Here is a 27877-nt window from a genome sequence, read left to right as displayed (position 1 = left end):
ACTCAATTTGTTTAAAGGGCAAAGAGGCACAAAAGGTTGTTGTAATTTGCCATTTCAAAGGTTGATTTTGGCAACACATTGGGCCTTTGGCTGGTTAGAAAAACGTGATTGTTCTCTCAAATATTTTGCACTATGTCACGCTGTACAATGAAACATTACACAAAATATAGACATCAGTACCTGACCAGCATCCTGTTACCAACTGGTAAGCGTCTTATATTAGAAAATCAATTGAAAGGCGACAGTCAAGATCATAGTATTTTAATGAAAGAAAATTAAATGAAAATTAATTAATTAAATTTACAAAGAAAATGGTCCTGGATATTTCATAATACAAAACACCAATTTCAGCCAGTATTATGTTTGATCAAAGCCACAGTTTTGGTGAAATCTATATCTGTCTGACTGAGTTCTATATTATAACTGGAAATTGGATATATTGGGTTTGTAATTTGAGATACTTTGTCAGTGTGTCTATACTGTATATCCCAGCATGTGAGTGCAAAAATTAGAGAAGTAGATATCCACATGCAGCATTAACATTGGGTGGCTTTAAACATTGTGTAAATATTGCGTAGAGTCCATCTGGTCAGCCATCTTTAACATCTCCCCACGCATCCACTCACCAATATTAACAATATTATACAGTACATGTACATGTAAAAGGCCTTGATAGGTAATGAAATGTAGAGGAGGGCAATTCCAAAATCACATGTTCTTCACAGTTGTTGGAGTTAACAAAGGCATTGAGGTGATCAAAGCCACATCTACTGTACATGTGAGGTCTGATCAGGTTCTGTATTATAACTGGTCCCCAGGCTCTGTGATGGGCACTTGGGGTTCCTCCTCATAACTGTCCTCCTTCCCAACCCAGTGGATGCCATGGCCGTTCTCCCTGGGTGGTGAATGCTGGCGTTCCAGTGTGGAGAAGGTGGTGAACTGGACTCTCTTTCTCTTGCTGGTCGGCGAGTGGAGGGAGTCAGTGTGCATAGGTTTGCTCCTGAGGGAGCCCACGCAACCGAGGGGAGAGTCTGTAACAGAGGCCAAGCAACTGGGCCTCCTGGACAGAGAGGTGGTCTTATCAGGCCCAATGTCTATCACGGTGGTGGTAGTCTGGGAGTCTTGCTGCACAGGGCTACCTGGCACACTCATCACCAGCTCAGCGTCTGTGCCGAGCCATACCCAGTCATGCCTGTGCCCGGTAGGCTCATGGGTATGAGAGGGAGGCTTCTTGTGTCTGAACTTAACAACGTGTGAAATACAGTTTACCAAGAACACCAGGATAGCGAGGCAAAAGACGCCCAAGAGAGCGTACATGCCAATCTCCAAGTCTGTGAGAGGCCTGTTTGCCAACATTTCTTCACCACCAATTTCTACCTCTGCTGTCTCCTCCACCTTGGTGGGGAAGTTGTTGTAGTTTACCAGGTTCCCAGGGGCTTTCACAGTGCTAGTAAAGCTAACACTGCTCATATCCTCCACTATCATGTTGTCTGAGCCATATCCTTTGCTGCCGTCACCGGGGATGCTCATCATGCTGAAATTTACCACCGTGGTAGGACTGCTGGGGTTTCCTGAATTGCTGGTCTTACCCACTCCTCCAAGGCTGCCACTGGTTATGAAGGTTCTTTCTATAGATTTGATGGTGGTAGTGATCTTTTGCATGGCGCTCTCCTCTCTTTCTGAGGTTGAGCTGCGTGGTGGAGATTGCTTCCTCTGTTTCTTCTCACTGTCCACCTCTTCCCCATCATTTCCATAGTCACTGCCGTTGTCCTTTCTGCTAACAGTGCTACTCTCGAAGCTGCTGGTATTGCTGTTGGTTGACCGTCCGCTATTCCCCTGAAATTTGATCTTCAGGCTGCCGTTGCCAACAGCTACAGTGCTTTTGCGTTTGGACTTCTGGCAAGCCTCACAGATGGACATTTCTAGTCTGACCAGAACTCCCTCGCCCTCTCCCTCTGCCACCACAGTCGGAGGTGTGCCCTGCACAGACACCACGCCCTGATTCAGGGATGTCACCGTCACTCTGTAGTAAGCAGGATCATAAATATCAAGAGGTGTCTGGCTGCCATCACTGAACTGCACCCAGGCACTGACCAAAGCTTCCTGAAAGAGCAGAAAATGGCAGAAATTGTAATACTGCTTTGAATCTAAACTTTGTTCTTAAAATGTTTAGATCTATGAAGACTGTTACCTGTTTGGGGCTCTGTAGAACCTCTTGTGTGGTTGTGGTAGCCAGGATGGCCCTGTTGCTTCCTGGACTGAGCTGTAACGTCATGGAGAGGCCTGTAACCAGCTGGACCCCCAACTCTGTAATGGTCACTTTGTCATCCACAACCTTGATAGTTGTCTTCGCCAAAATTGTGTCAGACAGTGGAGAAAACACCTGTCACAGAATAATATCAGATACAACAAATTAATTAGGGTGCCTCAGACTGTATCTTCCTGTCAGAACCAGTTCAGTTAGGTTAAATTCATGACCTTGTCAAACCTAAATCCTACTGCTTTTCTAATCTAATCCAGGGACTGAATTGCTTCTTGTTATGACATTGGTCACAGTTTATTTTGGCAAATGTTAATCCAAGCAGTAGTTCAGATTATTACCTGGATGGTGGTGGTCCCAAGATCCCGTCCCGACAGCACTCTTCCAGCCTGCAGCCTTGCCACTCGAGGGTCTTCCACCTTCATGAAGTATCGAACCAGCCTTGTGACATCCACCTGCCAATCAGAGCCCAGGAAATAGGCCTTAGGATCCCGAGGGTCCGCCTGCTCTGCCACGAAATGAGTTAGCACCCGCACCAGTGCGTGCTGATACTGCAGCATGCAGCCCTTCCCCTTCCTGTCTTCTTCTTCACTGTTCCAGCCAGGTCTGGGACATGAACACAGAAACACACATGCAGGTCACACCTGTCACACAGCAAATGATTTGACCTGGTATTCTTCAATCACTTAATCCTGTCTCTTTGCTTGATTGGATCACATTGAGATATTACAATACATTATGTAATGGAATAAAAACCCTAAACCCTTTGAGAGATATGATTTTGAAGTACGCTTCTAGAAATCCCATCTAGAACCTAAATAAGCACAGTTTGTGTGTTAAATACTTTGTTTGTTTGTGTGTCTCACCTTTTAGAGGTTAGTATGGGTACCCTCCAGCTTTTGATCTGGCTCAACTCTGTGTCAGACACCTCGATCTGGAGGGGGAGTTGGGGCATCCACACGTTCATTTCCAGCTGAGCACTCAGGTAGCTGTAGGTAAAGTTCACCATCATCTTCACTTTACCCTTTGTCTCTTTGCCATTCACGAAAACATAGTCGCACCTGTCCGACACCTGGGAAGGAAGAGATAAAAGCTAAATGAATATCTTATCATTTTAATTTCTATGATAATATCAAAGTTTTTGTGTATGTACGCTCGTATAAACAGTCTATATCAAACTCAGGCTGAGATGGTTGTCAATGAAGGAGCTGTTACTCATCTAACCCATGACAGAGAATAATCTGATATCTCATAAAAGTCATTCTTACAACATCAAATGGCCTTGAGGCAGTTTTGCACTGCGTGTGTTACCATAGTAATGTCAGCTGGCTGTAATAAACTACTGCGATGATCACCGGTCCGAAGCTTTAGGAAAACTAGCATTGCAATTTTATGTTAATCAAAATATCATGTGGTGCAGCGCTGAATATCAGTCCTTCACAGCCAAGTGCATACATCACACTGTAATTCCAAAGGTGACCTTGGCAAGTTTGGGCAACTGCTGAAAGATCTCATGAAAATTTTGAGACACGAGTCAGGTAATTTCCATTGGTCCTCTCAGCAGCCACTGCTCTGAACAAATTGGATAATTAACGCAGCATTTAAAATTCAGTCACCAGCCTGTGGAAGTGCACAGGGGAGCAGAAGGAAGAAAAATGGTGACTTTGACAGATAGCCTAAGGAGGAATTCAAATAGCAAATAGATCCCCCTCTCTTATTTGCAACTGTTGGCCAGAGGATGTGCTGTTCCAGTGACAAGCTATTTTTGAGAGGGTCTCGTGTCATCATTCGCATCGGAGCGTCAGTCATCATGCACCCATGACCACAGCTTTGGCTTTGAAATGACTACATCACTATGTGTCATCCTTGCTGCTAACTGAGATGCCCTGACCTTTCTGCACTGATAATTCTGTGCTTGATTTATATCCAAACAGCAGATTTACAATATGTGGCACTTAGGCCCTGGAACAGTTGTTGCTATGGAAAATTTCTAATGCAAGCATGGAACAAAAGACGTCGAAGGTCTGATTGAGTTATAGCGAAGTCACCTGTTTTACCAGGCAGACAACCAGTCATCCATGATCTACAACATTTCCCTTATTTCACAGAAGCATATTCCAGGATCTCCACTGAACTTAACACGAGTCACGTTTAAATAATATTCTGAAGCATTAGTTATAAAAGAATACCGTGTTAACGTGCCACCCATCCACTCATCGTGGTCACAATCTCATTCTGCTGCCAGGAATATCCCTCAGTGTTTTGAATGTCAAAAAGGATATTTATTTAAAATGGGATTTGACTTTCATCATTGGGTATAGTATTAAAAAGAGGCAGACATTTAATAAAGCTGAGAGTGTGCAGAATAAATACAGCATTTGTGTTACTGAGGGGAAAATTAAGTTCAAGCCTCCAAACGCAAATCAAAAAAAGCCATGCGCACAAACACTGCATCCAAAATGTAGTACAAATTAAGCATCCAGCTAAATAAGTCCACTTTTTTAGGTCTTTGTGGCTATATAACAATTTGCTTTTTCTTTATACAATCAAATACCATTACCCATTGCTGCTACAAAGCTAACTTGCAGAAATGACGTGATGGCTTGCTGGCAACAATACAACTATCTCACCAACAACATGTCTTTTTGTTACATTCTACTTTATGTTACCAGACAAACAGAAATGACACGGATACCTGTTTTTGCATTTGCTATCACAAACATTAGTTGACAATACTGACATATTGCCTCAACAGAACATAGTAAAACTAATGTAACCCATTCGACAAGCAGAAACAGTGCAACATCCTTACTAATGCCTTTCAGCTCTGGGAGGTCTCTCCACTAGCCGTCAAATGGGCTGCTGCATCAAGTGGATTCATATATGTGGGTCCATAAGTTTTTACTAGCTCCCTTACTTTCTTTGCCCCATAGGCAGCATTGACATACTAACACTGGCCTTAACATCGCCACCATTTTCGGAAAGCCCATTCTAAACTCCACACAGTCTGGTGCATGTGCCATATTTACCACTTGTCCCTCCCACTGCCCTCTTTCCCCATCTCCCCTCTTCTCTCCACTGTCCTGTGCACAAGCACTAACTCCTTTGTTCCTGATTGTGTTGCTCTGTCCAAGCCAGTTCCAATGTACAGAGCCAGGCTTGTGTAGAAACACAGAATACATATATGTTTAGCACACAAAGAATGGACACCTAGTTGACAGTTACTGAATTTGACCAAAAGTACTGGATTAGGATCACTTACTCAATCTTTAATGCAATTCAGTCAAATCGCCACGTCATTAAAAGTCCTGATTGACCAACTAAATAGACACACATGTACGTATATTGGTATTGTAATTTGGTCAAGTGCAATATCCAAATCTCAGAAGCTGCAAATTGTTGATTGAGGTTAAATGTGTCACATCTTACTATTATGAATGAAGCATTGTGCTGCTACAGAGATTCCCGGCCTACAAATCATATCCTTCTGCTTTGGTACAGACCCCCATCACATTATTGTCAAAAAATACAGAAATTACGACTCCCTCTCAAATCGTGACTCATATTGAAACCACAAAATCTACAAAAATAATGATATGGTTTTTATTTTTCAAATAAATAAATGTATTATTGTTTTGTGTATTGCTCATCCCTAATTCTAAATCCATCCGTCATCCATGCACATGGGGAAAACCTTTCCATCATGACAGATTAGACTTTGTTTTGCCTTTGTTTTGCCACATGAGCTGCTCATTCTGCATAAATCCTGACCCCCCTCTATCACGAGCAGATTTGATACTCTTCAGGCACACCAGAAGAGAAAAGATATCTGAGTCAAGCTGTTAGACTAAGAAGATTAAAGGGTATATTTGTGACTGAAGCTGCTATCTGGTCAGCAAATACACTGAGCTACAGTAAGCTTAGAACAACAGCAAAGTTGGCTACAACACAGGGTTGAAAAGATTGATTTAGTTCACAGCTGGCCTCTTGACATCCTCACATAATCCTGCTTTTCTTATAGCTGACACCCATCTGCACTTAAAACATTGGCACTTACTGTATGTACAGTCCTCTGGATCTGCTCATGGAGCAACACACAACACTGCACAAAACATGACATTTATTAGCCAAGACGTCTATTGTTTGCTGAACCTGCTTTGGGACATATTTGACCAGCAGAAAAAATATATATTAGAGAGCTGGAGTCCGCTGCATGTCTTTATTCTTTGTTTACAATGCCACTTTAGCCTTGAGTAAATACATTCACAGCCCCAGACCTCAGGGGCCAGGGGCCTCACTTTCAATTTCATCAGTAAACAAAGCCGGCTTTTGGCAGTCAGCCGTGCTCAGGTTCACAGGATAAAAGGGACAAGTCATAGGATGGGCGCACGGAGGCGGACCATGGGGTGAGCAATTTAATGCAGTGGCTGTTCATTGTCTAGAAGATGAATGGACGATGTTGTCAGAGCCCAACTAATAGTTTGTTTTACTGTGTGGAAAAGAGACGGGGATCAGAGGTGACTTTGGCACAACTTATTTGTCCGCATCTGTCCTCACCATCACACATGAGACCCACCTTGCCCCTGTGGAGCAGCTTTTTAGTGTTTTTTAGAATTTCTCTTTCTCACCTTAGCATTGGGATTGGCAGACAAAGACACATATCTCTCATTTTTCTGTTCATTACTGCTACACCCATTTTTGTTCCCAGGTAGCAATTTACTAGAGGTGATTGAATATTTTTTGTACATAATACCACTACAGAGAAAGCTATTTAAAGTTGAATAAAAAGGTGTAGAAAATATCTTTAAAAGAAATTCCACAGCAATTTCACCTCTTACCTTGTCAGTGTCCTTTTTCGCAAATAGACTTGAGCAATATCTGCTACATAATAACAACTGCAGTTGGAATACTTGAAACCAAAGAATGAAGAAATAAAGAATCAGAAAGCTATTATTCCCTGTACAATATACTATGAAAGAAAGAGGAGGAAATCTTACCTTCAGAACATCTTCATCACTGGAGCTGCAGTCTGTGTAGTCGGACACATCAGTGACGACTCCATCCTCCTCCACAGCTACTATCCTCACAGGCATCGCCACCTTCTTTCCAGTCAACACGGCTGTGTTCAGGATCTCTGTGTCCTGCAGAGCGACAAGGAACATAAAACACAGTCTAAACAACAAAATATAACAAACCTCATACAATAATTATATTACATTTGTTTTTACATCTTATGCGGTGGAATTACCAGACATCTAAAGGTTTTCATGTTTAGGAGTCAGTTACTCAGTAATCCTGTTTGCCCCAAACGCTTCCCCCACGGGAGGTTGGTGAAGGGAGCAGGGTTTACACAGGGTGATGATCAGGTCACCACATGTGAGGGAGAGCTAAGCTTGGAGTTTGCTGCACTGGCACGGCCCTCAAAGCAATGTCATATCAGTTCAAACACGGCCAAATAACTAACGACAGGGACACGGACTAGGATTAATCTCTGCACATATCTATGCATATACAGTACAGCCTGTTCCGTACTGCTCAATGTATTATTAAAGAGGGCAGCTATGGCAGGTAAAGCAGGTGGCGCAGCTCCATCTTTGGCTTCCATTAACCACGCAGAAATCCAGTGGGTGTGAGCGAGATACTGAACCCAAAAGGCTCAGCATGGTGAGGCTAGCACCTTGCGTCATAGTTGGGTTGTCAGTATGTGAGTTCATGTATTTGAACGGGTTAATGCAAGAAAAGCTATACAGTGATTTGGATAAAGCAGTCTATTTATAATTTACCGGGTATCTCGCTGCATCTGTGTGTGTGTTTGTGTCCCCACAATATGGGGACTTATCTTCCTTATGGGGACAAAAATCAAGTCCACATGATGTAAATCATTGAGATTTAAGGTGAAGACTCGTATTAAGGTTAGGTTTAGCTTTAACTTTAGGTTTAGGTTTAGGTTTAGGTTAAGGTAAGATTAGGTTTAGGTTTAGGTTTAGGTTTAGGTTAAGGGTTAGGTTAAGGTTTGATTTAGGTTAGAGTAAGGGTTAAGTTACGGTTAGGTTAGGCGTACGTTAAGGTAAGGGTTAGTAACCATGGTTGAGGTTAGAGAAAGTCTCCAGGAAATCAATGTAAGTCAATGTAATGTCCACAAGTGTGTGTGTGTGTTTGTGTGTGTGTGTGTGTGTGTGTGTGTGTGTGTGTGTGTGTGTGTGTGTGTGTGTGTGTGTGTGTGTGTGTGTACAGAGAACCATTTGTATGCATGCATGAATAATCAAAGCCTATAAATGAAGCAGATGGATATGTGTCCTCCACTGTAGAAACACAGTTTCAAATGAAGTTGAAATGATTTAACATTGTGTGTGTCCGTGTGTGTGTAGATCAGTGTGAGAGCAGCGGAACACAGCCCGGTCAAGTTCTGTGAATGATCAGTTAAATCAAATTTAAAGAGACACTTGGCCGCTCCGAGGATGAAGCAGATGGATACGTGTCCCTCGACTATTAAACTGCTTTAAATGAAGCTGAAACAACTGAACATCGTTTTTTTTTTCCAGCTGTCATTACAATATAGTTGAAAAAACACGGATCTGAAGGTTGTGTCAGCGAGGCCTCCCGCCATCATGTAGAAGTATTGAGCGGCAGCAGGATCAGTCAATGCTAATGTTCCTTCGAGTCAACCATCCAATGTCTGCATGTTTGGGCCTCAGCCTGAGGTCGGCTTCTAATCCACAAAGGAGATGAACCATGTCCAATTCTCAAGTCAGGACACTGTGGTAAACCCTTATAACTTCAAGCAATCCAGCAGCATTATGATGGAAATGCAGCATTTAGCTCTGTGAAATGGGAGTAAACTACTGCCCAAACGTAGCCTTAATTTAAAGTCCAACTTTAATCTCACATAAATTACATAAATTATTGATAGTATGTGGTTAAACAAATTAAGAGACACGGGAGAGGGCAGTGTGAGTGTATTATATGACAAGTTGTCATGTGTCATTCTCAAACAACGCTGGATTAGGAAGTCACTGTCCCAGGTGACCGATACATCAGATTGGACGCTGTAATTCAGCGTGGTATAAACTTTTGTGTAATGTTCCATATTTAGTAGTGGGGGATTATATCGTGGATTAATTATAGAGGTAGCATGATAAAGAGGCCTGCTGCACCAAAATAGCACCACATGAAGCAGCTGTTTGTCGGAGAAGATGACCACATATTGCACGCCAGAACAGAGCAGAACAACACAGAGGAGAGACATCAGCTCGCTGACAGTCAACAACACAAGGTCACTCTCTGCTCAAAATAGAACCCATTTGCTAAACAATCCCAAGCATACCCAGCCGTCTGCATATGCAAACCAGACAGGAATGGATCACAGCAAAGTGCATTTTATGATATTTTCATGCATCAACGCTCAGAGGATACGGTCCAAGCATTATCGGAAACGCGGCTGTCTGTAACATCCGTGCCAGGTTTTTAATAATGATTAGGTGTGACATGGAGGCTGTCAGCGAACTCACCATTACGAGTGGAGCCAAGCCGACAAAGTCTCTCTGAGTGGTGTAGATTCTCATGGCTCCTTCGGTCTTGGTTAGGTTTTGGGTCAGGGACGGCAGCTCCAGTTTCCATACAATCACCTGACTGTCGAGAGGACTGCTCAGCTCCTCAACCTCAAAATCCATCTGAAGCACCTCCAGCAGGCTGCTATCAAGCCTGGGTGGGGAACAGAGAGCACGATTAACGAGACGAAAACAGTAGAACACAAACACATATGTAGATACAGTACAGGCTACACAGTTCCTGCGTACAATCCGAACGAGACAAATTATGTGTAAAAACTAGAATGAGTAGAGTACATACCTCCACCAAATATGTCAAATATCAGTCCCCTAAACATGCTTGATTTTCCCATCAAGATTCATTTTTAATTCTGTGAAAAATGTATGAAAATGTTCAAAAGGCCATGTTGCAATGTGAACAAAAATGAAAAACAATCCCTGGATCTGCCCATTAATCCACATCCACACCAAAATGTAATGGGGGCTTTTCTGACCCATAGTGTATCCTTTCACCAAATTTTGTGTTAATCTATCCTTTAGTTTTTGTGTAATCCTACTAACTCACCAACAGACAAACAAGCACAAATAAAACACTAACTCTTTGGTGGAGGTAATAAAACAAAGGCAAGGTAATATTTGACAAGACATATTGTAAAACGAATGTTACTGCAGATTATGCATGTTGTGTTTTGATTGTGTGAAAGCGGTGGGATGCTGCATTTTTTTGGTGTTTTTTGGCAGTTTGGTGGTTGCGTGATTCTTCCAACACCTTCACTTTGCACATTAACAGCAGGAACACAAAATCTTTCCATCACAGCCAATGATACTTTATACGATTACTTCACCATTGGAGTCTCAGATTCTCTTCCCTCTCTTTAAGGCCCTGCAGAGATAATTGTGCCTAGAAAGAGGCCCAGTGCTTCTGCGGCAGTGTAGCCCCCTTCACTTCAGCCTGTGGTGCTCAGTGCTCTCGATGCTCATGGATCCTGGAGAGCTGTCTTTTCTCTTTTTAAAGATTCTGATGAAGCCACGCTTTGCATTAGGATGTTAGACGTTTCGTTTGATAAATACTAGAAGACTTTGCAGAGACTGGAGGTTCGGAGATATCCGGCTCAAAATTCATAGTGCGATGTTATGAATTCTGCCCCTTGGGTAGTAAGCGAAGAGATTTGTAGAAGAGCGGCGTGATCCCCAGTAGTTGCGACAAGACCCAAATGCCCCCTCCCTCCTTTTTCTTTTTTTTTTGGAATTTGTGGAGAGCTTTGCATCTCTAGGCATTTTTCACAAATCGAACTTAAAAAAAGGAATAGATATGAATTTCTCTCTTCTGGCCTTTTGCCGGAGTTGCTGCTACTGATAAGTGTATAAAGAATAAAAGGTGGTCTGAGGACAGAGGCGCTCTGCATGCACCAAAAAGTTGAAGGCTTTGTAACCTATAATGACCTCACAGCAATAGAGTGTCCTAGTCGTGGATTCAATATACTATCCCTTGGCCTCTCCCAAGTTAGTATCCCTGGTTTTATTTTCTTGGCTCTGTGCTGAACAGGAGGAAAGATATATAGGTGGACAAAACACAGTAAGAATGCACATTCTGTACCCACATGGACATTATCAGACCCACTGCTGCCGGTGTGTACATGTTATATATATTTGTGTCAACGCTGTGCAGACACAGTTGGACCGGCATCCTGAATTTAAATGACCTCTATAGGGCTGTGTACCGGCTGCCTTTTGTGCATTAAAGCAACAACAACAGGAGAAACTGCAAATCATATTTTGTTAATCCCCCAATAAGGTTCAGACTCAACAACAAAGCAAACAAGTCATTCTCTATAGCCCCCTCTCATATCTGCCCTTATTAGAGGAAAGGCGGAGATTTCGTGTAATTGAATAATCTTAGCATATTGCTGAGAGACCTGAGATTAAAAGATAATAATGGAATTCTGGTCAAGAATCAAAACAAGATAGGCTTGACTCACATAAGCACGCTTATATCCCTTTAAGTATGCATTAACACAGATATCCATAAGATAAAAGGATGTTGCCATGCTATTTAGACCCTCAGCCAGTTTTGTGAAGCTTTCAGGGGACTGACGCTTCAACAGTTTGTTTACGGCCGTGGGTCTGTCTGCGAGAGGCAGCACTTTAATATTAAGATCCAAAACCAAGCCGCTGCCACAAAGGATAAAAAGGGCTTTAATGTACAGATACAGCAAATACTTTTAGTGCTCACTAAAGCCATGAAGACAAAAAGTCCACAGCTGTGTGACAGTAGAGGCTCTCTGCAGGGGTCCCCTTAGTTTCATGACATTTTAGAGAGGATTATCCAAAATGACTGAGTGGAAAAATATGTTGAACCCCACAGAAATTGCTATAAACAATGTTGTAATCCATGCACCAGCAAACGGGTAAAAACAGCATAATGAGGTCAAAGCAATAATGATGAGCACAGATAAGGTCAGTGCTCTGTCTCTGGCTACAGGAGGCTGTGTCTAGTGTTGTATGAACTCTGGAGTCTGAGCCACATTTAACTTCAAGATGTTTAAATTTATCTCTGTACTGGAGTTCAGCAAATGCTATTGTCCCCTCATATTGTTCTTTTTCCTTCTTGGGAAAGTTGGCTGTGTACACTTGCTCTTCTCCAGCTATGCCAGGCACTCACACACAGATTAGGGCTTTAGCTTTACAAGCACTTCTCGGGAGCTGCACTACAAAACAGAAATAATCTCACTGTTTGAGTTCAATCTCAGCGGATCAAATCAAGTGAACATTACCAGTATTGATGGTTTTCTGCTGAATATACGATGCATTCAAGATATTTGGATTAGAGTTGTGCAACGGGTCGGGTAGCCCGCAAAAAAGTGATATAACGGGCAGAATTATTTACATCTAAATAGGCCTCATATGCAAATTTGACCCCTTCACTTGGGCTCAACTGTCCCTACCAACACCAGACTAGGAAACACACTGATCGCTGCAGGAGAACAGGTGCTGGGACAATTCAAAGATGCTTTTCCAAGAACACAACTCTTCACCATTTGATGTGAGTGACTGTATGTAGCAGGTTTAATCATGGGTGACGGGTTGGATGTTAACGGGACCGGGTGGGTCCGAATTTGACTTGGAGATAGAGTGACGGGTCGGGTCCCGCATGGAGCTTTGTGGGTGCGGGTTTGCAAATGTACTTGTATAGGACTCTGGTTTAAATTTCGTATCCGTCGATTAGCTCATCTAGATGACTTGTCAGCCACGCTAGCAGCATGGAAATGCCCGTCTGTAGGTCCACAACTTACAAACAGAAACACTTATCAATATCCATACATGATCTTTTAAGGTCAGGACTTGATCAGTGATCCTCTGCCCTTTCCTTCAGTATTCATCTGTTGACATTTGTGGTTTTATTGTAAAATATCTCCACAGCTATTGGTTGGATTGCCATTAGATTCAGTGCTGATATTCAGATCTCCTTCAGGATGAATTGTAATAACTCTGGTAATTCGAATTTTTCATGCAGCATCAGCATCACATTTGAAATGAGCTGCTTGTTAGGGAAAGGATGAATTCCCAATTAATAAGGTTATGGTGCAAGCGGAATTTTTAAGAGCAGAGATTGAATGGACAAGTGTTATGTTTGAAGATGGCTCACTATAGTTCTGCTGTAACGACCTCCCGGGCTTGCAGCTTTTAAATCAGGCTCAATGTTTTACTGCATGTTAGGAATGCATGGACATGCACAATGCAGCACTTTGGGAAGTGGGGAATGAAAGACGGGGGAAGCAATCATTGTTTACAAGGGGCAGCCTTTTGAGAGCCCCTGCAGCCAACCTGTGCTGAGAGGGTATATCGGGATGTCCTCTGAGGAGTGTGTTGTTTTCAGACCTCTACAGTACAGATACGTGTTCTTTCTTTCCACAGGTGCAGAGACAGATACTGAAATGTTTTGCAGGATTTACATTAAAACAGTTTAACTTAGACAGTGAGACTCTGGGCTTTGGGAGTATTATGTATTCATTCAAACAATAGCAATTTAGATTCGATAATCAATTTCTCAGTGATAACAAAGGAGACACACAAAGGTAGAACACACAGGCAGGTTAGACACACTTGCCTTTTTCCTGGTATGGGAGCCTTCCTCTGACAAATAACAGCGATGGTTCCATCTGCACCCATATCCAGAGTGATGTCCCACAGTAAAGTATTACTGGGTGCTGCTGTTCGAAAGGTCACACCTTTCTCAACTGTCGCTCTGTGAAAAGTCAAAAACAAAAAGGTCAAGGATGCGGTGAAGTTCAAATGTCCCATATGACTAGACAATGAAAATCAAGACAATGAGTACTTCTAAAATGTAAACATATAAAGTGAATATATGTTAAAATATTTTTTTACAACTTTCCCCATCTTCATTTTTTTTTGTGACAATGCAGTTTCCTCCGGCAGGATCTGTCAAATTTGATGTCTTAAACTTCAGCTTTCAACTGCAAGCATCGTTAAGCATCATTAAAGTTTCAATATAATTTGCAGCCGAGTATAACCATATAAATAATACCAAGTATATCGCATATAAATACACAAGAAGGAAAAAAAATTACAGAATAAATAAGATCAAGTGAAAGTCGGGCAGTCCAAATAAAGTGCAGCATACAGACATATAACCTGATCAGCATCTTGCCATCCATAATACAAACAGCCATCATCAAGGGCGTAGTACAATTATTTATTTCAATTAAACCAGGACTTCAAATAAAAGGCAGTTTCAATGTGATTGTCATATATTATCTATGATAAAATACATATAAAACAATATGGATATCATTCATTATTTACATAAAGCAAGCAAAACATGGTAGAGATAAAAGAAAATGTCAACGATTAATGATTTACTACCCTTCTAATCACCCTCTACCCCTTCGCATTAGAAAAACATTGCTCTCTCTGTTCATCCTTATGTGCACTCATTATTTAAACTGTACTAATAGATCTTTCGTGTCCTTAGTGCCTAATTTGCAGATGTTAAGTATTGTGCATCTGAATGTTCAGACCTTCCCACTGGGCTTTCCCAGCGTAAGCAGCTTGCAGTATGCCAGATGTTGATGAAATATTCTTGTACAAGAATTGCAATCAAGTCAGGCCAGGAGAGGCACGCATGTAGAGATGCCAAGAAGTTCCAGTCTTCTGCTGCAACAATACCAGTAATCTATGTACTGCTCCTTTTTTTATATACTCAAAGCTCCAATAAACAGTTCAGAGAAACATTTTCCTGTCTTTGGTTTTCATCTGCATGCAAAGCTGTGCGGTTTATCGCTGAATCTTTGAGATAAAAACAAAGTGCATTACGAGCCTCTGAGGAGGTGTAATCTATAATAGGAGCAACAGCAATCTGATGATGAGCTGCGCTCAGCTCTGGGCTGAGGTTGGTTTGGACTCCTCAGGCAACAGGAGGGGGAACACTGCTCCCTGTTCAGCACAATTAAACAAAACGATCTACCGGCATTAATATTTAATTTGAAAATATTCAAGATAACCTCTTCATGAGTGTTGTGTGCACATTTTGTAAGTTTGTGTGACAACATCTGCACATCCAGCATGTAATCTGAGGTCTCGAGTGGCCACAGATCTTGGCATGGATGTCCGTGCTATAAATGCCACTCTGTCTAACACGAACCAGTGCCTTTACAGTCGCAGGGCATGAATAAAGCTTTTATTTATTTTTTACTCTCGCTCTTTCTCAGAGCTGATAGATTTGGCAATTGTGACACCTTTAAAAGTTCAAACAGTCAAAGATCTTCGGCTACAGGTCAAACGTCACTGTCAGCAGTGACTTTTTTTATAATAGTGGTTTTAATCTTGTGCCATCATGACTTGGAAGACTGTCTGCTTCAATTCCAGCCGCACAGCACAGACGCCGGTTTATCTGATTAACACAGGTTAAGCCAGGTAGCATAGGGCTAAAAGGTGATAGCATCTGGTGCCGTGGCTGGTCTGGAAAATTAAAAAACTCCCGGGTCTTTTGGTCATGATCGCATACAGTGAACACTTTTATGGGTTAGGGTTAGATTATTTACTATAAGGTTCAGTAAATGGTCTGTATTTAGATAGAGTCGACTCAAAGCTCTTTACAGTTACATTCAAACATTCAAGCATTCATACAGTGCATCTATCACACATCATTCGCACACTGCTACCACAGGCATCAGGACAAATTTGGGGGTCAGTATTTTGCCCAAGGACACTTCGGCACACACGATGGAAGAGCTGGGAATCAAACCGCCTGCTCTCCATTTAACAGACGACCCGCTGTAACTCCTACGACCCACTGCAGGTAGTTATGTTAAAGCCTCTGACCTCTCACTCTGCCATCTTTACTACCAACCATAGGCTGCTGTGAGAGATGCGGATCAGAAGACACACACTGAACTAACTAATTCTTTGGTTCTCACCAAAATAAATCAGATAAAGGATCCAAACCCTGTGGGTGCTGCATGGTCTTTGTGTTTGTATCTTCCCTGTGTGCTGTGCACGATATGAGAGAGCAGAAAGGTGAAGCCAGTCCAGTGTTATCAGTCAGAGGGCTCCCAGGAGGCAGAGGAGCAACACAACACACGGGGACAAACACGCAGCCTGGGCTAAATGAGCAGAGAGAAACACACGCTTTGGTTTTAATGTGAACTGGCTACAGCTTTCTAATTATAATGAAATGTGAGGCAAGAACCAGAAGGAACAATACAATACAGCCGAGGTAACACTAAATAATTCTTTCTGTTTCTACAGCCCCTCCAAGTGTCGTCTTTACACCTCGGTTTTTCTATAAATTAAAAAATGTTACTTAGCGAGCTTTAAGAGGTGCTAGTAGGTGGGTTTGATTATATTTGGCCAGAGCTATAAGCTAACTATTTCTGTTTCCAGTAACAGTTCAGACATTAGCATCATCTCATAAACCACTCAGCAAGAAGATGAAGAAACATATCTAGCAACTGATTCCACAAATGTCTGTCTGTCTGTCTGTATGTCTGTATGTCTGTCTGCGTGTATGTGGAACACATATCTTGAAAACCGTTCATCTTCTTTAGAGTCTCCAATTAACCTAACTCCAGATTGTGTGTCTTCAGACAGGAGAAAACCAAAGCAGACACGGGGAGAACGTGAAAGCTCCACACAGAAAGACCCCGGCTGAACCAAGACCCCTCTTGCTGTGAGGCATCAGTGCTAACCAATGCATTACCGTGTTGTCCCAACATTTCATTTCCCATTTTTGTGTTTAATTGCAGCACCGACGCTGCCTGTGGAGAATTGTAAGTGCAGTGCGATTATTTTCTTTCAATTTGGAGAAACTTTAATCCGGCATAATCAATGAGGTAAGCATGATGGCATACTCAATGTAGTAATGAGAAAACCTAGGAGGACTGTTAATCTAGTAATGGCCTCTGAACAACATGGCCTGCTGTGATGAAACGCCTCCGTGTATTGAGCTGAGTGGTGAGGGGCTTACCTAATAAAAAGTGACACTAACAAGGAGACTTATCTTCAGCCCATTTTTTTCTTTCTCTCAGCCCCCCTTGTGTAAAAAAAAAATAAAAATCCCATGTGACTGGAAGAGGTGTTTTTCTTTGAGTGGTTGGGAACAAGAACTAGTGTCCACGGCCTTGGTTAGCGGGCCCCCAGGAGGCAGCAGGCAGGGGGAGGAACCGGGGCAGGGAAGATGGATGGCTGTGGAGACTGAAGCTGACAGTGTGTGAGAACAGCAGCTCTCAGGTCCTGCACCTGCCATCCATCTCACTTCTGACCACGCAAGGCATAAGTGGCACTATTGTTTCACCTTTTACATACACCTCATTCACTCACACACACACGCATGTACATAAAAATGCCACCAGACGCAAACTGGCACACAAATAGATACACACACTGTCAAATACACTCAAAGCAGACCTTGTGACCTTTATCAGTCAGCTCCCTTCCCTTACTTATTTGTGGAATGAAGTTTTCTTTACACTTTTTGAAAGATCACAGAGCTATGACCAACAAAGGAAAGTAAAAGAATGAGACCAATTCAAAAACATGAATAAATAATAGAATAAAACACAGACGCAGTTTGATCAAAGTCCTAGAAGAGAGATTGCATCCTCTGTGTGAGTGAGACAGCATGGCCCAGATGCATTTCATCACCACGGCTGCTATCAGGATGTTACATAGGGTTTGTAATTACTTCCCTGATATAATTTGTGTTCCCATCTTTGGCTCAGAGAATGCAGCGCTGAGGGGCCACAGTACCACCACTGAACCCCAGTGCAATCTGAAACAGATGCAATCGTTAATTATGCAGTCAAATGTCCATCGTTTAGCCAGTCTGATGGCCAGCCATCGGCAACGTGCTTATCGTACTTATGGAGCAGTTTAGGGAGCTGGGGAGATGCTCATGCAACAATCCTGCCAAATGGCAGGCACCGCGGCACTAACAGAGGATGTAAAAGTCCTATTTGTCACACAGATGAGTGATTGGGCTCCCTGGTTGAAACGCTCACTGGCACGGCGTCCTGTTGATACAGAGGTTCAAGTTTATTTATCGCCACATGCTGCCTCTAAATAAAACTCATGGAACAAGACAAACTGGCTCATAGGTGACTTTTAACTGCCTTTAGAATACAGTCAAAAACAATGTATGGTCATAGTGGCTGGGCGTACACTATTAAATGCCCTTTACGTGACTATTGTGATGATGGTAATACAATATGACCTTTATCAAACTGTCACTGAGTATGACAGCTTCATTTTGCCGGAGCGGACAGGTATGGCTTGTCTTTTCTCAATCGACCTCAAATTTGTATGTCCCTCTGCTCCAGCTATAGACATCAATAACAGGTTTATCATGCTGATGAGAGTATTAAGCAAAGCTTAATGGGACATTCAGACAGTGATAAAGCACACAGACAGCTGTTGAAGAGGGGATGCACAGCGCCTGTTAATGTGTTAATAAGCTGGGGGAGGGGAGATAGAAACAGTCACCAGTACATACTAGATAAATAGAACTGCCCATCATACAAGGTTAACTACCACAAAGTGTCTTCCAATAACTTCCAACCCAGAACAATTGCTATGAAGAGAGCAATGGTGTGGAAGGAAAGAAAAGGAAATGAAAAGGAGGAAATGAGGGGGCAGATGAGATAAATAAAGAAGAGTAAAATAATAGGAAGAGAGAGGGAAGGACAGAAAAAGGAAAGGGAAAAAAAGAAACAGAGGAAAGAGGAGGTGACATTTCTGCTATCGGACTCCGAAACATGAGAGACTGAGTAAATGAATTAAAGCAGGAATGATTAAAAGCGACAGAATGAAGAGGGGAAATCAGGATTTCTTCTCTGGCTTCATTGCTCCCGCGAGGGTAACAAAATGAAACCAATAATCTAAACCTTTAAAACACCTGGACGCAAGTTAATGTTTCTCCGACGAAAAAGAACCTTCAGCTCTGTCCCTCTGTTTCCTTTACAGCACCAGAAACCTGAAGAGAAATTCTGACAAACGACAAACTCTGAAATTGGACGAGAAGGACAAGTGCATCCATGCATAGCTGTCCACCCAATCAATATTCAGCTACTGCAGCATTTCAGGACTGCCTGAGTGGATGAATGTGGGAACAGGTGGAAAAGGAATCGCCTCCTCACCCGCTCACCTCCACTGAAGCATGTATGAGCGAGTCAAGGCCGGAGTGAGTCAAGTATTATTTATTTTTCATAAAGTATTGATTGTGTACCACAGAGTTTCTCAATCCACAGGGACAGGCTGTGACAATTGTAAAGGAATAGTTGCATGAGCCGCCCTTCAAGGTCTTTCTTGTTCTTGGTCTGTTTTCTTGTTTCCTTGAGTCAGGACAACTTACTGGACGTCAACCAAAAAACACAGCAAACACCAATATCATCTATCACATGATGTGATAGCAAACCACACGTGAAAGACAGATTTATGACATGCCTTTGTCATGATCAAAATCTCCTTAGTACATAACTGTGAGAAAAATGTATTTCACTCCTTCTGACAGTTCATTCTTCACTGGCGGAGAGCAAAGCAGATAGTATCTATAATAATAATAATAATAATAAAAAAGGCAGTTCTAATCAAGTTAGTATGAATCTGTACTTGTCTACTCTGACAGCTAACATGGACAAATCCAGCGACGCTGCAACACGCTTCTATTTGATATCCAATAGCAAAAGATATTTCGCTGCTGATGACCATGAAAACCAAACTGTTTGAGCCTTTAATTCAAATCCACTTTTGAGCTGCCAATCCCTCATGTTTCATCATTTCACCTTGAAAAAAATGGAAGAACAAACTTTTTCATGTTTGGAAATGTTGCTGGCCCTGCTTTAGATGATAGATTATCTTTATTGTGTGACTCATCAGTGACAGAAATTCTCCTTCGACAGGGCAAAACACAATTCACATTTATCATTTTACTCTGGACAGGAAGAAACTGAGGTGTTGGGAGGTGTTTTGTCAATTCTTCAGGCTCCTATCCACTGACCCCCCCTTCTGTAAGAAAACAACCAGCATTATCCTCGGCTAGAACCCAGTGTAGAACCCAACATGGATAATCATCCTGTTTCTGCTGACAGCTATTGTGCAGTTGAATTCTGCATTTTACAATTATAAAGCTGTTTGAAGCAGACAAGCTATTATTCGAGGAATGCCTGTTTACACCGGCATGCACAAACCCAGTGTACTTGAGTGGTCACGTGATGTGCCTCTTTTTTTATGACCAAAGATGTCACAGAGACCTCCAGAGAAAAAAGATTGCTTTAGATTGGTACTACAAATGCTCTCATCTTTAGTCAAACAGTAATATTCTGCATTTCCAAAGGGGAGCAGAGCCTTGAATTAAATTGACCTATGCCAGTAATACCCATGATCTTCATTCATTCAATAGCAGCGTATCGCATGTGTGAACACAGATCCCGAGAATACCCATGAGTCACAGGCCACACGTGATTTTGATTTGATCCATGTCAACCTTGGTGACTAGTGCACTTCAAACAGCCCTTAATGTTCTTGTTTTCAACTCTAAATCAAATAATCCAACCCACTTCCCAGAGAGACAGTTAACCTTGGTAATATTTTCAAAAAAATGCCATAATCCATCCTCAATCTAATTTCCTCCAATATTCCCTTATTTCTTATGATGGAGAGGGATTTGTGCAAGGATTTGAAACGAGGACTGTTATCGAACATTTCCCCCTTGTTGAATTCCTACCAGAGGGCCGGCGGTTTGATCCCAATCTTCCCTATTCCGCATGCCGAAGTGTCCTTGAGCAAGATACTGAACCCCAAAATTGCCCCTCCTCATAGAAAAAGAGCAGCAGATAGATGCACTGTATGAATGTGTGGATGGCAAAACTGTAATGTAAAGCTCTTTGAGTGGTCTTCAAGACTGGAAAAGATCTATATAAATACAGACCATTTACCGTTCTGACGTTTGGAAACGGTCAGACAAAAGAAAACACAATCTTACCTGAGTGTGAAGTTAGTCAGCTGAGCAGAGCTGGCCATGAGTATGTAGAACGTGGCGATATCGGTCTTCTTCAGCGGTTTGGAGGACGTCCGTATGACAATGGCGTTGCCAAGCTTGAGGCGAGAGAGTGTTGCCATCCCTTTAGGCACCTGCAGAAGTCGCACACTGCCGATCCTCTGCATGGGAGTGACAGGAACATACTCGGCCTGCTGCTGTGAGCGACTTCCATCCACAGAATAACATTTCCCTCTGACTTTAGGCTGAGCCTGGTAGTACAGCTCCACAGGGTTCCCAGTAGATGGGTCCTGCCGCTCCCTGCTGGTGCCTTCTGACCCCGGAGCAAACCAGCCAAGAGATGGAGCCAGCTCGGCGATGCAGGTTCCCCTCTCGCCCCCAATGGCACAAGAGGCCCTGACCTCCTGGGTCTGCCAGAAAGCGTACACTGTCACACACGGTAACTCATCCACAGCTCCTTCCCCCCTGCCCCAATCCCTCCCTGCGACATAGAAGAGCACCCGCACTTTGGGCTTGGAGGAGAAAACCCGGGGCGTCAGTGCAAAGGCCTGGATTTTCCAGTTAAAGGTGAAGACCTCTGGAGCGTCGAAGAGCTGCACAGACTGAACCAGATCCAGAGGCACAAGCTGCTCGGTGGACATGGTGCCATAGCTCGCGTTGACAGCTGGCTGGCGGCTGGCTCTTAAAATAACAAAGGGCTGCGTGTGACTCTGCATGCTGGAGTTCCTCATGAAGTCCTGGCCGGCCTCCTTCAGGAAGAGGTAGTCAGCGTCTCGCACGTCGTAGTTGACTGGCAAGAAGACAGGGAACGGCACTGGGCTCTTCCTGTCGGTCAGCTCTTTACTGCTCAAATCTGAAAGGAAAGAATGGAAAATTACTCTCAGCTTGATAAAAGTCACAGCTCTATATTTCTAAGAATTGTACTTGCAACAAAAACAGAAGTAAGGCCGTCACCTTTCCTTCACATGTGACATTAAAATATTATCCCCGGAACTAACACTTGGGTTTAAAAGTTATCTTAGGCCAAATGATCAACTGAGTGGGGAATCAAAGTATTGCACTAAAAGGCCTCTGAGCTTAACCTAAAAATCCCTGTAACAGAGCACAAAGTCCGAAATAATGTAAATTACAACAAGAGAAGCTTAGGAGTGTTTTGGTTTCTGCCACAGCAGCTTCTGCTTGCATGGACCAACGGGGGAACTCTGCGGATTTTACATTTTCCGGTGTTGTTTAATGCTGCACCCCAGTTTCAATCTTAATCTCTCAATGGAATTTGTACTGTGAGCCACAGATGTACACATTAATAAATCCCTGATAAAGAGGCACAACTGTTTTCCACTGCATATGGCAAAGTGCACCTTCATGAACATGCTGCAGACTTAAGCTGTCTGTCTGACTATTTAAAAACCGTATTTACAAAGAATAAAAAAGACCCTCCACTGCTCTACACCTCCACCAATAGTCAAAAGAAAAATTACAATACTTTTCACACCTTTCTGATCCCTTCCGGTTCTAATGAATAATTTTATTTTATTAAAGTTCTAAATAATATCCATGTAGAAACTCATGTCATGAAAAGATAAACTACTACTTCATTTCCTAATATTCTTTGCTTTTGAAGACGTGTTTGCGGTTATTAAAAATACTGTAAGTAAATCAACTAATTCAAAAAGTTTTCTTGAAAAATATTTCCAGCCATGTTGTTGTTCCTCGTTTCTCCTCCGCTGCCCCAGTTTCATCTCTCTCACATGGATGATCAGCTTTCTGTATATGGGCGGAAAAGGTGGGATCTGATACATCTGGCACAAGGTTGACTAGAGGGATTAAAATGGCTTTTCAGATTGTCAGCGGGATGTGAATTGAATGCCTTGCAGATCCACCATATTAAAAAAATGAGTCGAGTACATCATCGTGTGAGGTAGAAGATCTGGATGCAACATTCTGATTAAAAAATACAAAGCTAATTAAAACAGAAATCCATCTTGAGTATTTTAAATCAGTTAGTATTATTTGTGTTGCCACTTCACATTGCCTGTATAATGTTTTAAAGGATTACAGGCTGACTGGTAAACACAAGTGCAAAGAATTACCTTTTTTTACATGAGTGAGTAAAAACAAGCTGAGAGCATAAATATTCCCTGATCTGGTTTAAGAGCTTGATGGTGAGTGTTTGCCCCTGATGGAAGTGAGCGGAGGCAGAGGTCACTCGGCCGTCATGTGTCCTCATTAAACATCCATTTTGATAGAATTATGAAGATTATAGTCGCTGACCTGAGCGTGCACTGTTTATCTGGTGGCTAATTGCCCTACTTGGTGAATTAAGGACAAAAACACTGGTGTTTACTCTGGAGATTATAATCTGCACCAAGCAAAGCACTGCACGGTGACAAACAAATATCGTGTCAAATGATCCTCTCTTATAGGTGTAGAAGAGATCATATCTAGATTGATAGAGCGGAGTAAGATGCATTTGTAAAATCATAATAAAAGATGCCATTCTCTGCGTCCTTCATGGCTGCTGGCATTTGACAGGCCTCTTGTTTATCTCGCCCTCCTCTGCTTCTTCATCCTCACTCGTGCACCCATTCAAAGGCCCGTCATGATGCTCCGACAGCTCGCACAGCAACGACTATACTGTAAGTGTCACAGTCCTAACCCAACACCATCGATCTCCCCCCTCCACTCCCTTCACTCACAGACGAGAGTGTCAGTCATGTTCTCTGAGTGGGCGACACACTGAGGCAGACACTGGAGCCGGGAGCAGGGGGTTGTCCTGGCTTAGCCTACCGGTGGCCATAGTGACAGATGTGCTGTTTAATACCAGAGCTGGCAGCGGCTCTGGCTGGAGTGAATATAAACTGGCTCAGTGACTCCAGCGGGGAGAGCGCAGTGCCAATGTGAAAACAAAGTGCTGCACATGAAAGCCCATCCCTTTACAGTTGTGTTTGATGGGTCATCTGCGCTCCTCTTGTTATTTCACATGCTTCTCATTCCACACGACCCAAAGGAAACAGATTAAATGAAGCATACACAGCACACACAATCTATTTGTGAATGTGATGCCAGACATTGCAGGAATTGTTTGCTTAAGATTTTTTATTTTTTTTTTGCAGTTTTTAGAGAGAGTTCTTCTTTGCCAGTATTTTCTTTGCCAATATTTTTTGATTTAACAAGTAGCCAATGTAAACAAAACTCCACTTCAGTGGTCCTGCCCTCAACTGATAAAACATGAGAGCAAATCCACGGCACCAGCTGTTCCCGCCTCTCAAATCACTCATTGAAGAGCCTCAGCTTCTCTTCCTTCTTGGCCGAGTCAGAAAGCATCAGTGTTGCCATGCTCATGCTTCCCCCTCGTCTCCAGGACTCCTGCTGTCCTGCACACTGACACGTTCACTGCCCCACGCGGTTGCTTTGATTAATTATTTTTCTCTATGGTTTATGTTTACTCCTCATTTAATGCAAGGGTTTAAATCCACTGTTGTTAATCGGTGCTTAGTTCATGTTTCCAGCTGAGAACGCTCCTTGAATCAGATCAGACTGCAGAGATGTGTTCCATCACAATCCATCTATGGTTGAAAACAGAAAATGTACGTAAACAGGGATTTCCTGTGACATTGTGTAGTAGAGCTTTTCATGTTGACACTATCCTGCAGCTCTGTTTGTTTTCAGTGGAGTCACTCATATGAAGCAAGTTCAATTTCAGAAAGGGAAACCAAACTGAGATTAGTTCTGCGTGAGTAACGACAGCGTTTACTTAGGGCTTTAGTCTTGCATATTCATTTCAATAGTAATGTTCCCCATTACCAGTTTTAATAAAAAACACTGCTCTGTCTAACGAGCGGCATTTCATCCTATGGTTTGTCTCGAGGCCCAGCATTAACCCGTCTTCACTAGCATGTCAGCTAACCTCTTTTCAGTGCATTTCTCTTTCAGCGCGATTTCTTCATTTGTAATCAATCTCTGTATTATTCTATTAAAAAGGCACAAAGCTGGAGATACCATTGTGAATTTTAATGTGCAGTAATGACTCCTGCCATATGTGCAAAGCAGATGCAGAAGTGACTCAACTCCCAACAGCACCGCAGACGACAACAATGGATGTCTGCATTTTAATCTGTGATTGAGAGATTATAAAAGACGTGTTTGTGCCTCAGAGTTTCTCTTTCACGCCTCCTTTTGGATCAAATATTGGGCCCATTTATAGCAATACCCTGATTATAACACTAAAATAAGAAAGTGTTAGGAAGAGGCCAGATGCTTACAGCACCTGTGGCAAACAGCATTTTCTTAATCTGACGTCAGCCCTGTGTGTTTCTATCTTTTAACTGGCTGACCTTTCCAGCACCTTTTATAGCGAAACAGGTACAGTCTCATTAGGATCTGACAGCTTGTCAATGAGTAGGTCCTTAGACGCAAAGATTTGTATTTATGTCGTCTGTGAGACGCTGAAACACTTTGCAGTCGCCTGGGAAGGGAAACGGTGGCTTTTAACTGAGGGAAGCTGATACTATGCTTAGGAATTAAGTATCTTTCAGCCATTGCAATTAATTATCAAAGTGTGACTAGGAATTTGGAGAAAATCGAATTCAAAAAGTTCTGTGAGACATGCATGTGGTGTCCGCTGCAGGCAGCTAATTGGAAAATTGTGTTACCCAATTAAATGAAAGTCACAAAGATGTGAGTTCATATTCCTGAATTTATGCTCTCAAATGTCATGATTGTTACGATGAGTGCAACACATTCAATTTAACCCAAATTTGTAAAATATAGAGTTTTCAAAACTATGCACTGATAACGCAACAAGAATTTGCATTATCTGATAACAACAGACCTGCACCACAGGCCTAACTACATCCAGGATATAAGTTAAAATACAACTTATTATTCTAATCGTCTTGTTAAAGTGGATTTGGCAGCATTATATCCTCACCTCACAGACTTGAGTAAGTGTTTTATACAAACAGAGGGGAGATCACAGTACATCATGATCATATATGTAATGTTCTGTGGTGAGAGGGTGGAGATGATAAGGAGAGCGAGAGCGAGAGGGGAGAGAGAGAGATTGAATGAGGCTTAAGCTCATGCAGTGATTGCTGGGGATTGCTATGTCCAATGAGACTCTTAAATCTGCTTTAAAAAATCAGTTTTATCACAATTTTCCAATTTTACTCATCTTTTTATCCACATAAATCAGCCGGCATGCATTCCCTGGAAATAGCCAGCTATGAGGCAGATATAGGCTTTTCAGTAAATGCCCCTGTGATGTGCTTTTTTTTTCTCTTCTGTTGCCATTATCAAAGTTGGGAGTTTAGATTGTCTGCTTCTTGTGTGAAAATTGGGTTCCCTGGTTTTCTAGCAGTCATCCATAAGGGGATGTAATATATTCCCAGAGAGAGGGAAAGCACTGAGCATATAAAGGCACAGCTCAAGTTGTAATGTAAACCCATCAAGTATTTTACCCCTCACCAATTTCATCCTAAATGTTTAATATCCCACTCAGTGCTGTGACACCCCTTCGCTGCAGTGAGTAAGATGCTCATGTTAGCCTCTCTGGAATACTGTATCACTGTGGATTAAAATGTAAGTTTGTGGCACAAATGAGGACATGTATGTATTATTTAGACTTTCCAGGGGAGGCTGTTCTACTGCTGACATTGCTTTGCTAAGAGAAAGGGGCCCACCTCCCCTCAGTAACATGGGCACAACACAGATAGTCTATTCTAATAGATCATTTGTTTTTAACTGCCATCATTAAATCCAGTGTGGTCACAGCGAGGCTTCAGGTTAATTCACTGCACTTTGGCTTAGGCTGCGTTTCACGTGTGTATTTTAGATTTTTTTTTTATTATTAGAATCAAAACGCACATCCAATTAGTTCCAGGTCACTTACCTTGTGTAAGAACTGCTGTAATTGTTGCCAACACTATCTTTAAGATCCTCCAGCTCTGCCAGTAAAGGCTCATTTTGGCACCCGGCGCTGCTCGCTGCTGTTCCAGGCAAGTTCCCAGTGTCCGTGAGGTTCAGGTCTTGTTTCAGCAGAGCGTGGAGCGCATCGTTTCATCCATTTCTGCAGTTCGCACACTTATTAACATAATCACACCTGTGGGGGTATAAATCGTAGCGTAGTCCGAGCTGAAAGTGACATGGACCTCGCGTCGAGATCCGTTCGTCGGCTGTGCGTAAAAGTTGTGCGTAACGAGTCTGGGGACGTCTCTCCTGGAGACTTCGCGTCCGGTCAGAAGATGAGGGGATCTTGAGCTGAAGCGGCGTTACCGATGATCTTCAGTTTCGATCAATGTCACCTTCTAAGCAAATAATCTCAACAAGTCCCACTCGGAGTCCGTCTCCTCCGTCTGCTGCCGCGGCGGGGACTCTGCGGTGTTAAACGGCTGTTAGGACAGTGAGCGATCACTGGGTGTCTTGTGCGCAATCCTCAGGGCACTAAACTCATCATCTGTCACTGTCCATCCGCTCAGGAAGCCACGTCCAGTGCGCAGCTGGTACAGGATTAACCCTGCGTGGGTTTGGATGTGATGTCAGAGGAAACGATCAGTGTGG

At 42.6% G+C, this 27877-nt stretch overlaps 1 protein-coding gene across 1 annotated transcript; it reads right to left on the bottom strand.

Annotated features, from left to right (window-relative positions):
* Positions 1-245: 245 nt before the first annotated feature.
* On the bottom strand, positions 246-27875 carry LOC118114561 (transmembrane protein 132D). Its single transcript, XM_035165072.2, has 9 exons — positions 27210-27875; positions 21305-22172; positions 13916-14053; positions 9769-9961; positions 7258-7401; positions 3127-3332; positions 2602-2866; positions 2192-2383; positions 246-2103 (listed from the first exon to the last, which is right to left on the bottom strand). The coding sequence occupies exons 1-9, from the start codon at positions 27280-27282 to the stop codon at positions 802-804; spliced, it is 3381 nt and encodes a 1126-aa protein (XP_035020963.1). The 5' UTR covers positions 27283-27875; the 3' UTR covers positions 246-801.
* Between the last annotated feature and the right edge of the window lie 2 nt (positions 27876-27877).

The sequence above is a fragment of the Hippoglossus stenolepis genome, chromosome 9 (assembly GCF_022539355.2).
Source record: "Hippoglossus stenolepis isolate QCI-W04-F060 chromosome 9, HSTE1.2, whole genome shotgun sequence".
NCBI lineage: Eukaryota > Metazoa > Chordata > Actinopteri > Pleuronectiformes > Pleuronectidae > Hippoglossus > Hippoglossus stenolepis.
The sequence above is the reverse complement of the archived record's forward strand: the minus strand, read 5'-3'. Positions and strand labels throughout refer to the sequence as shown.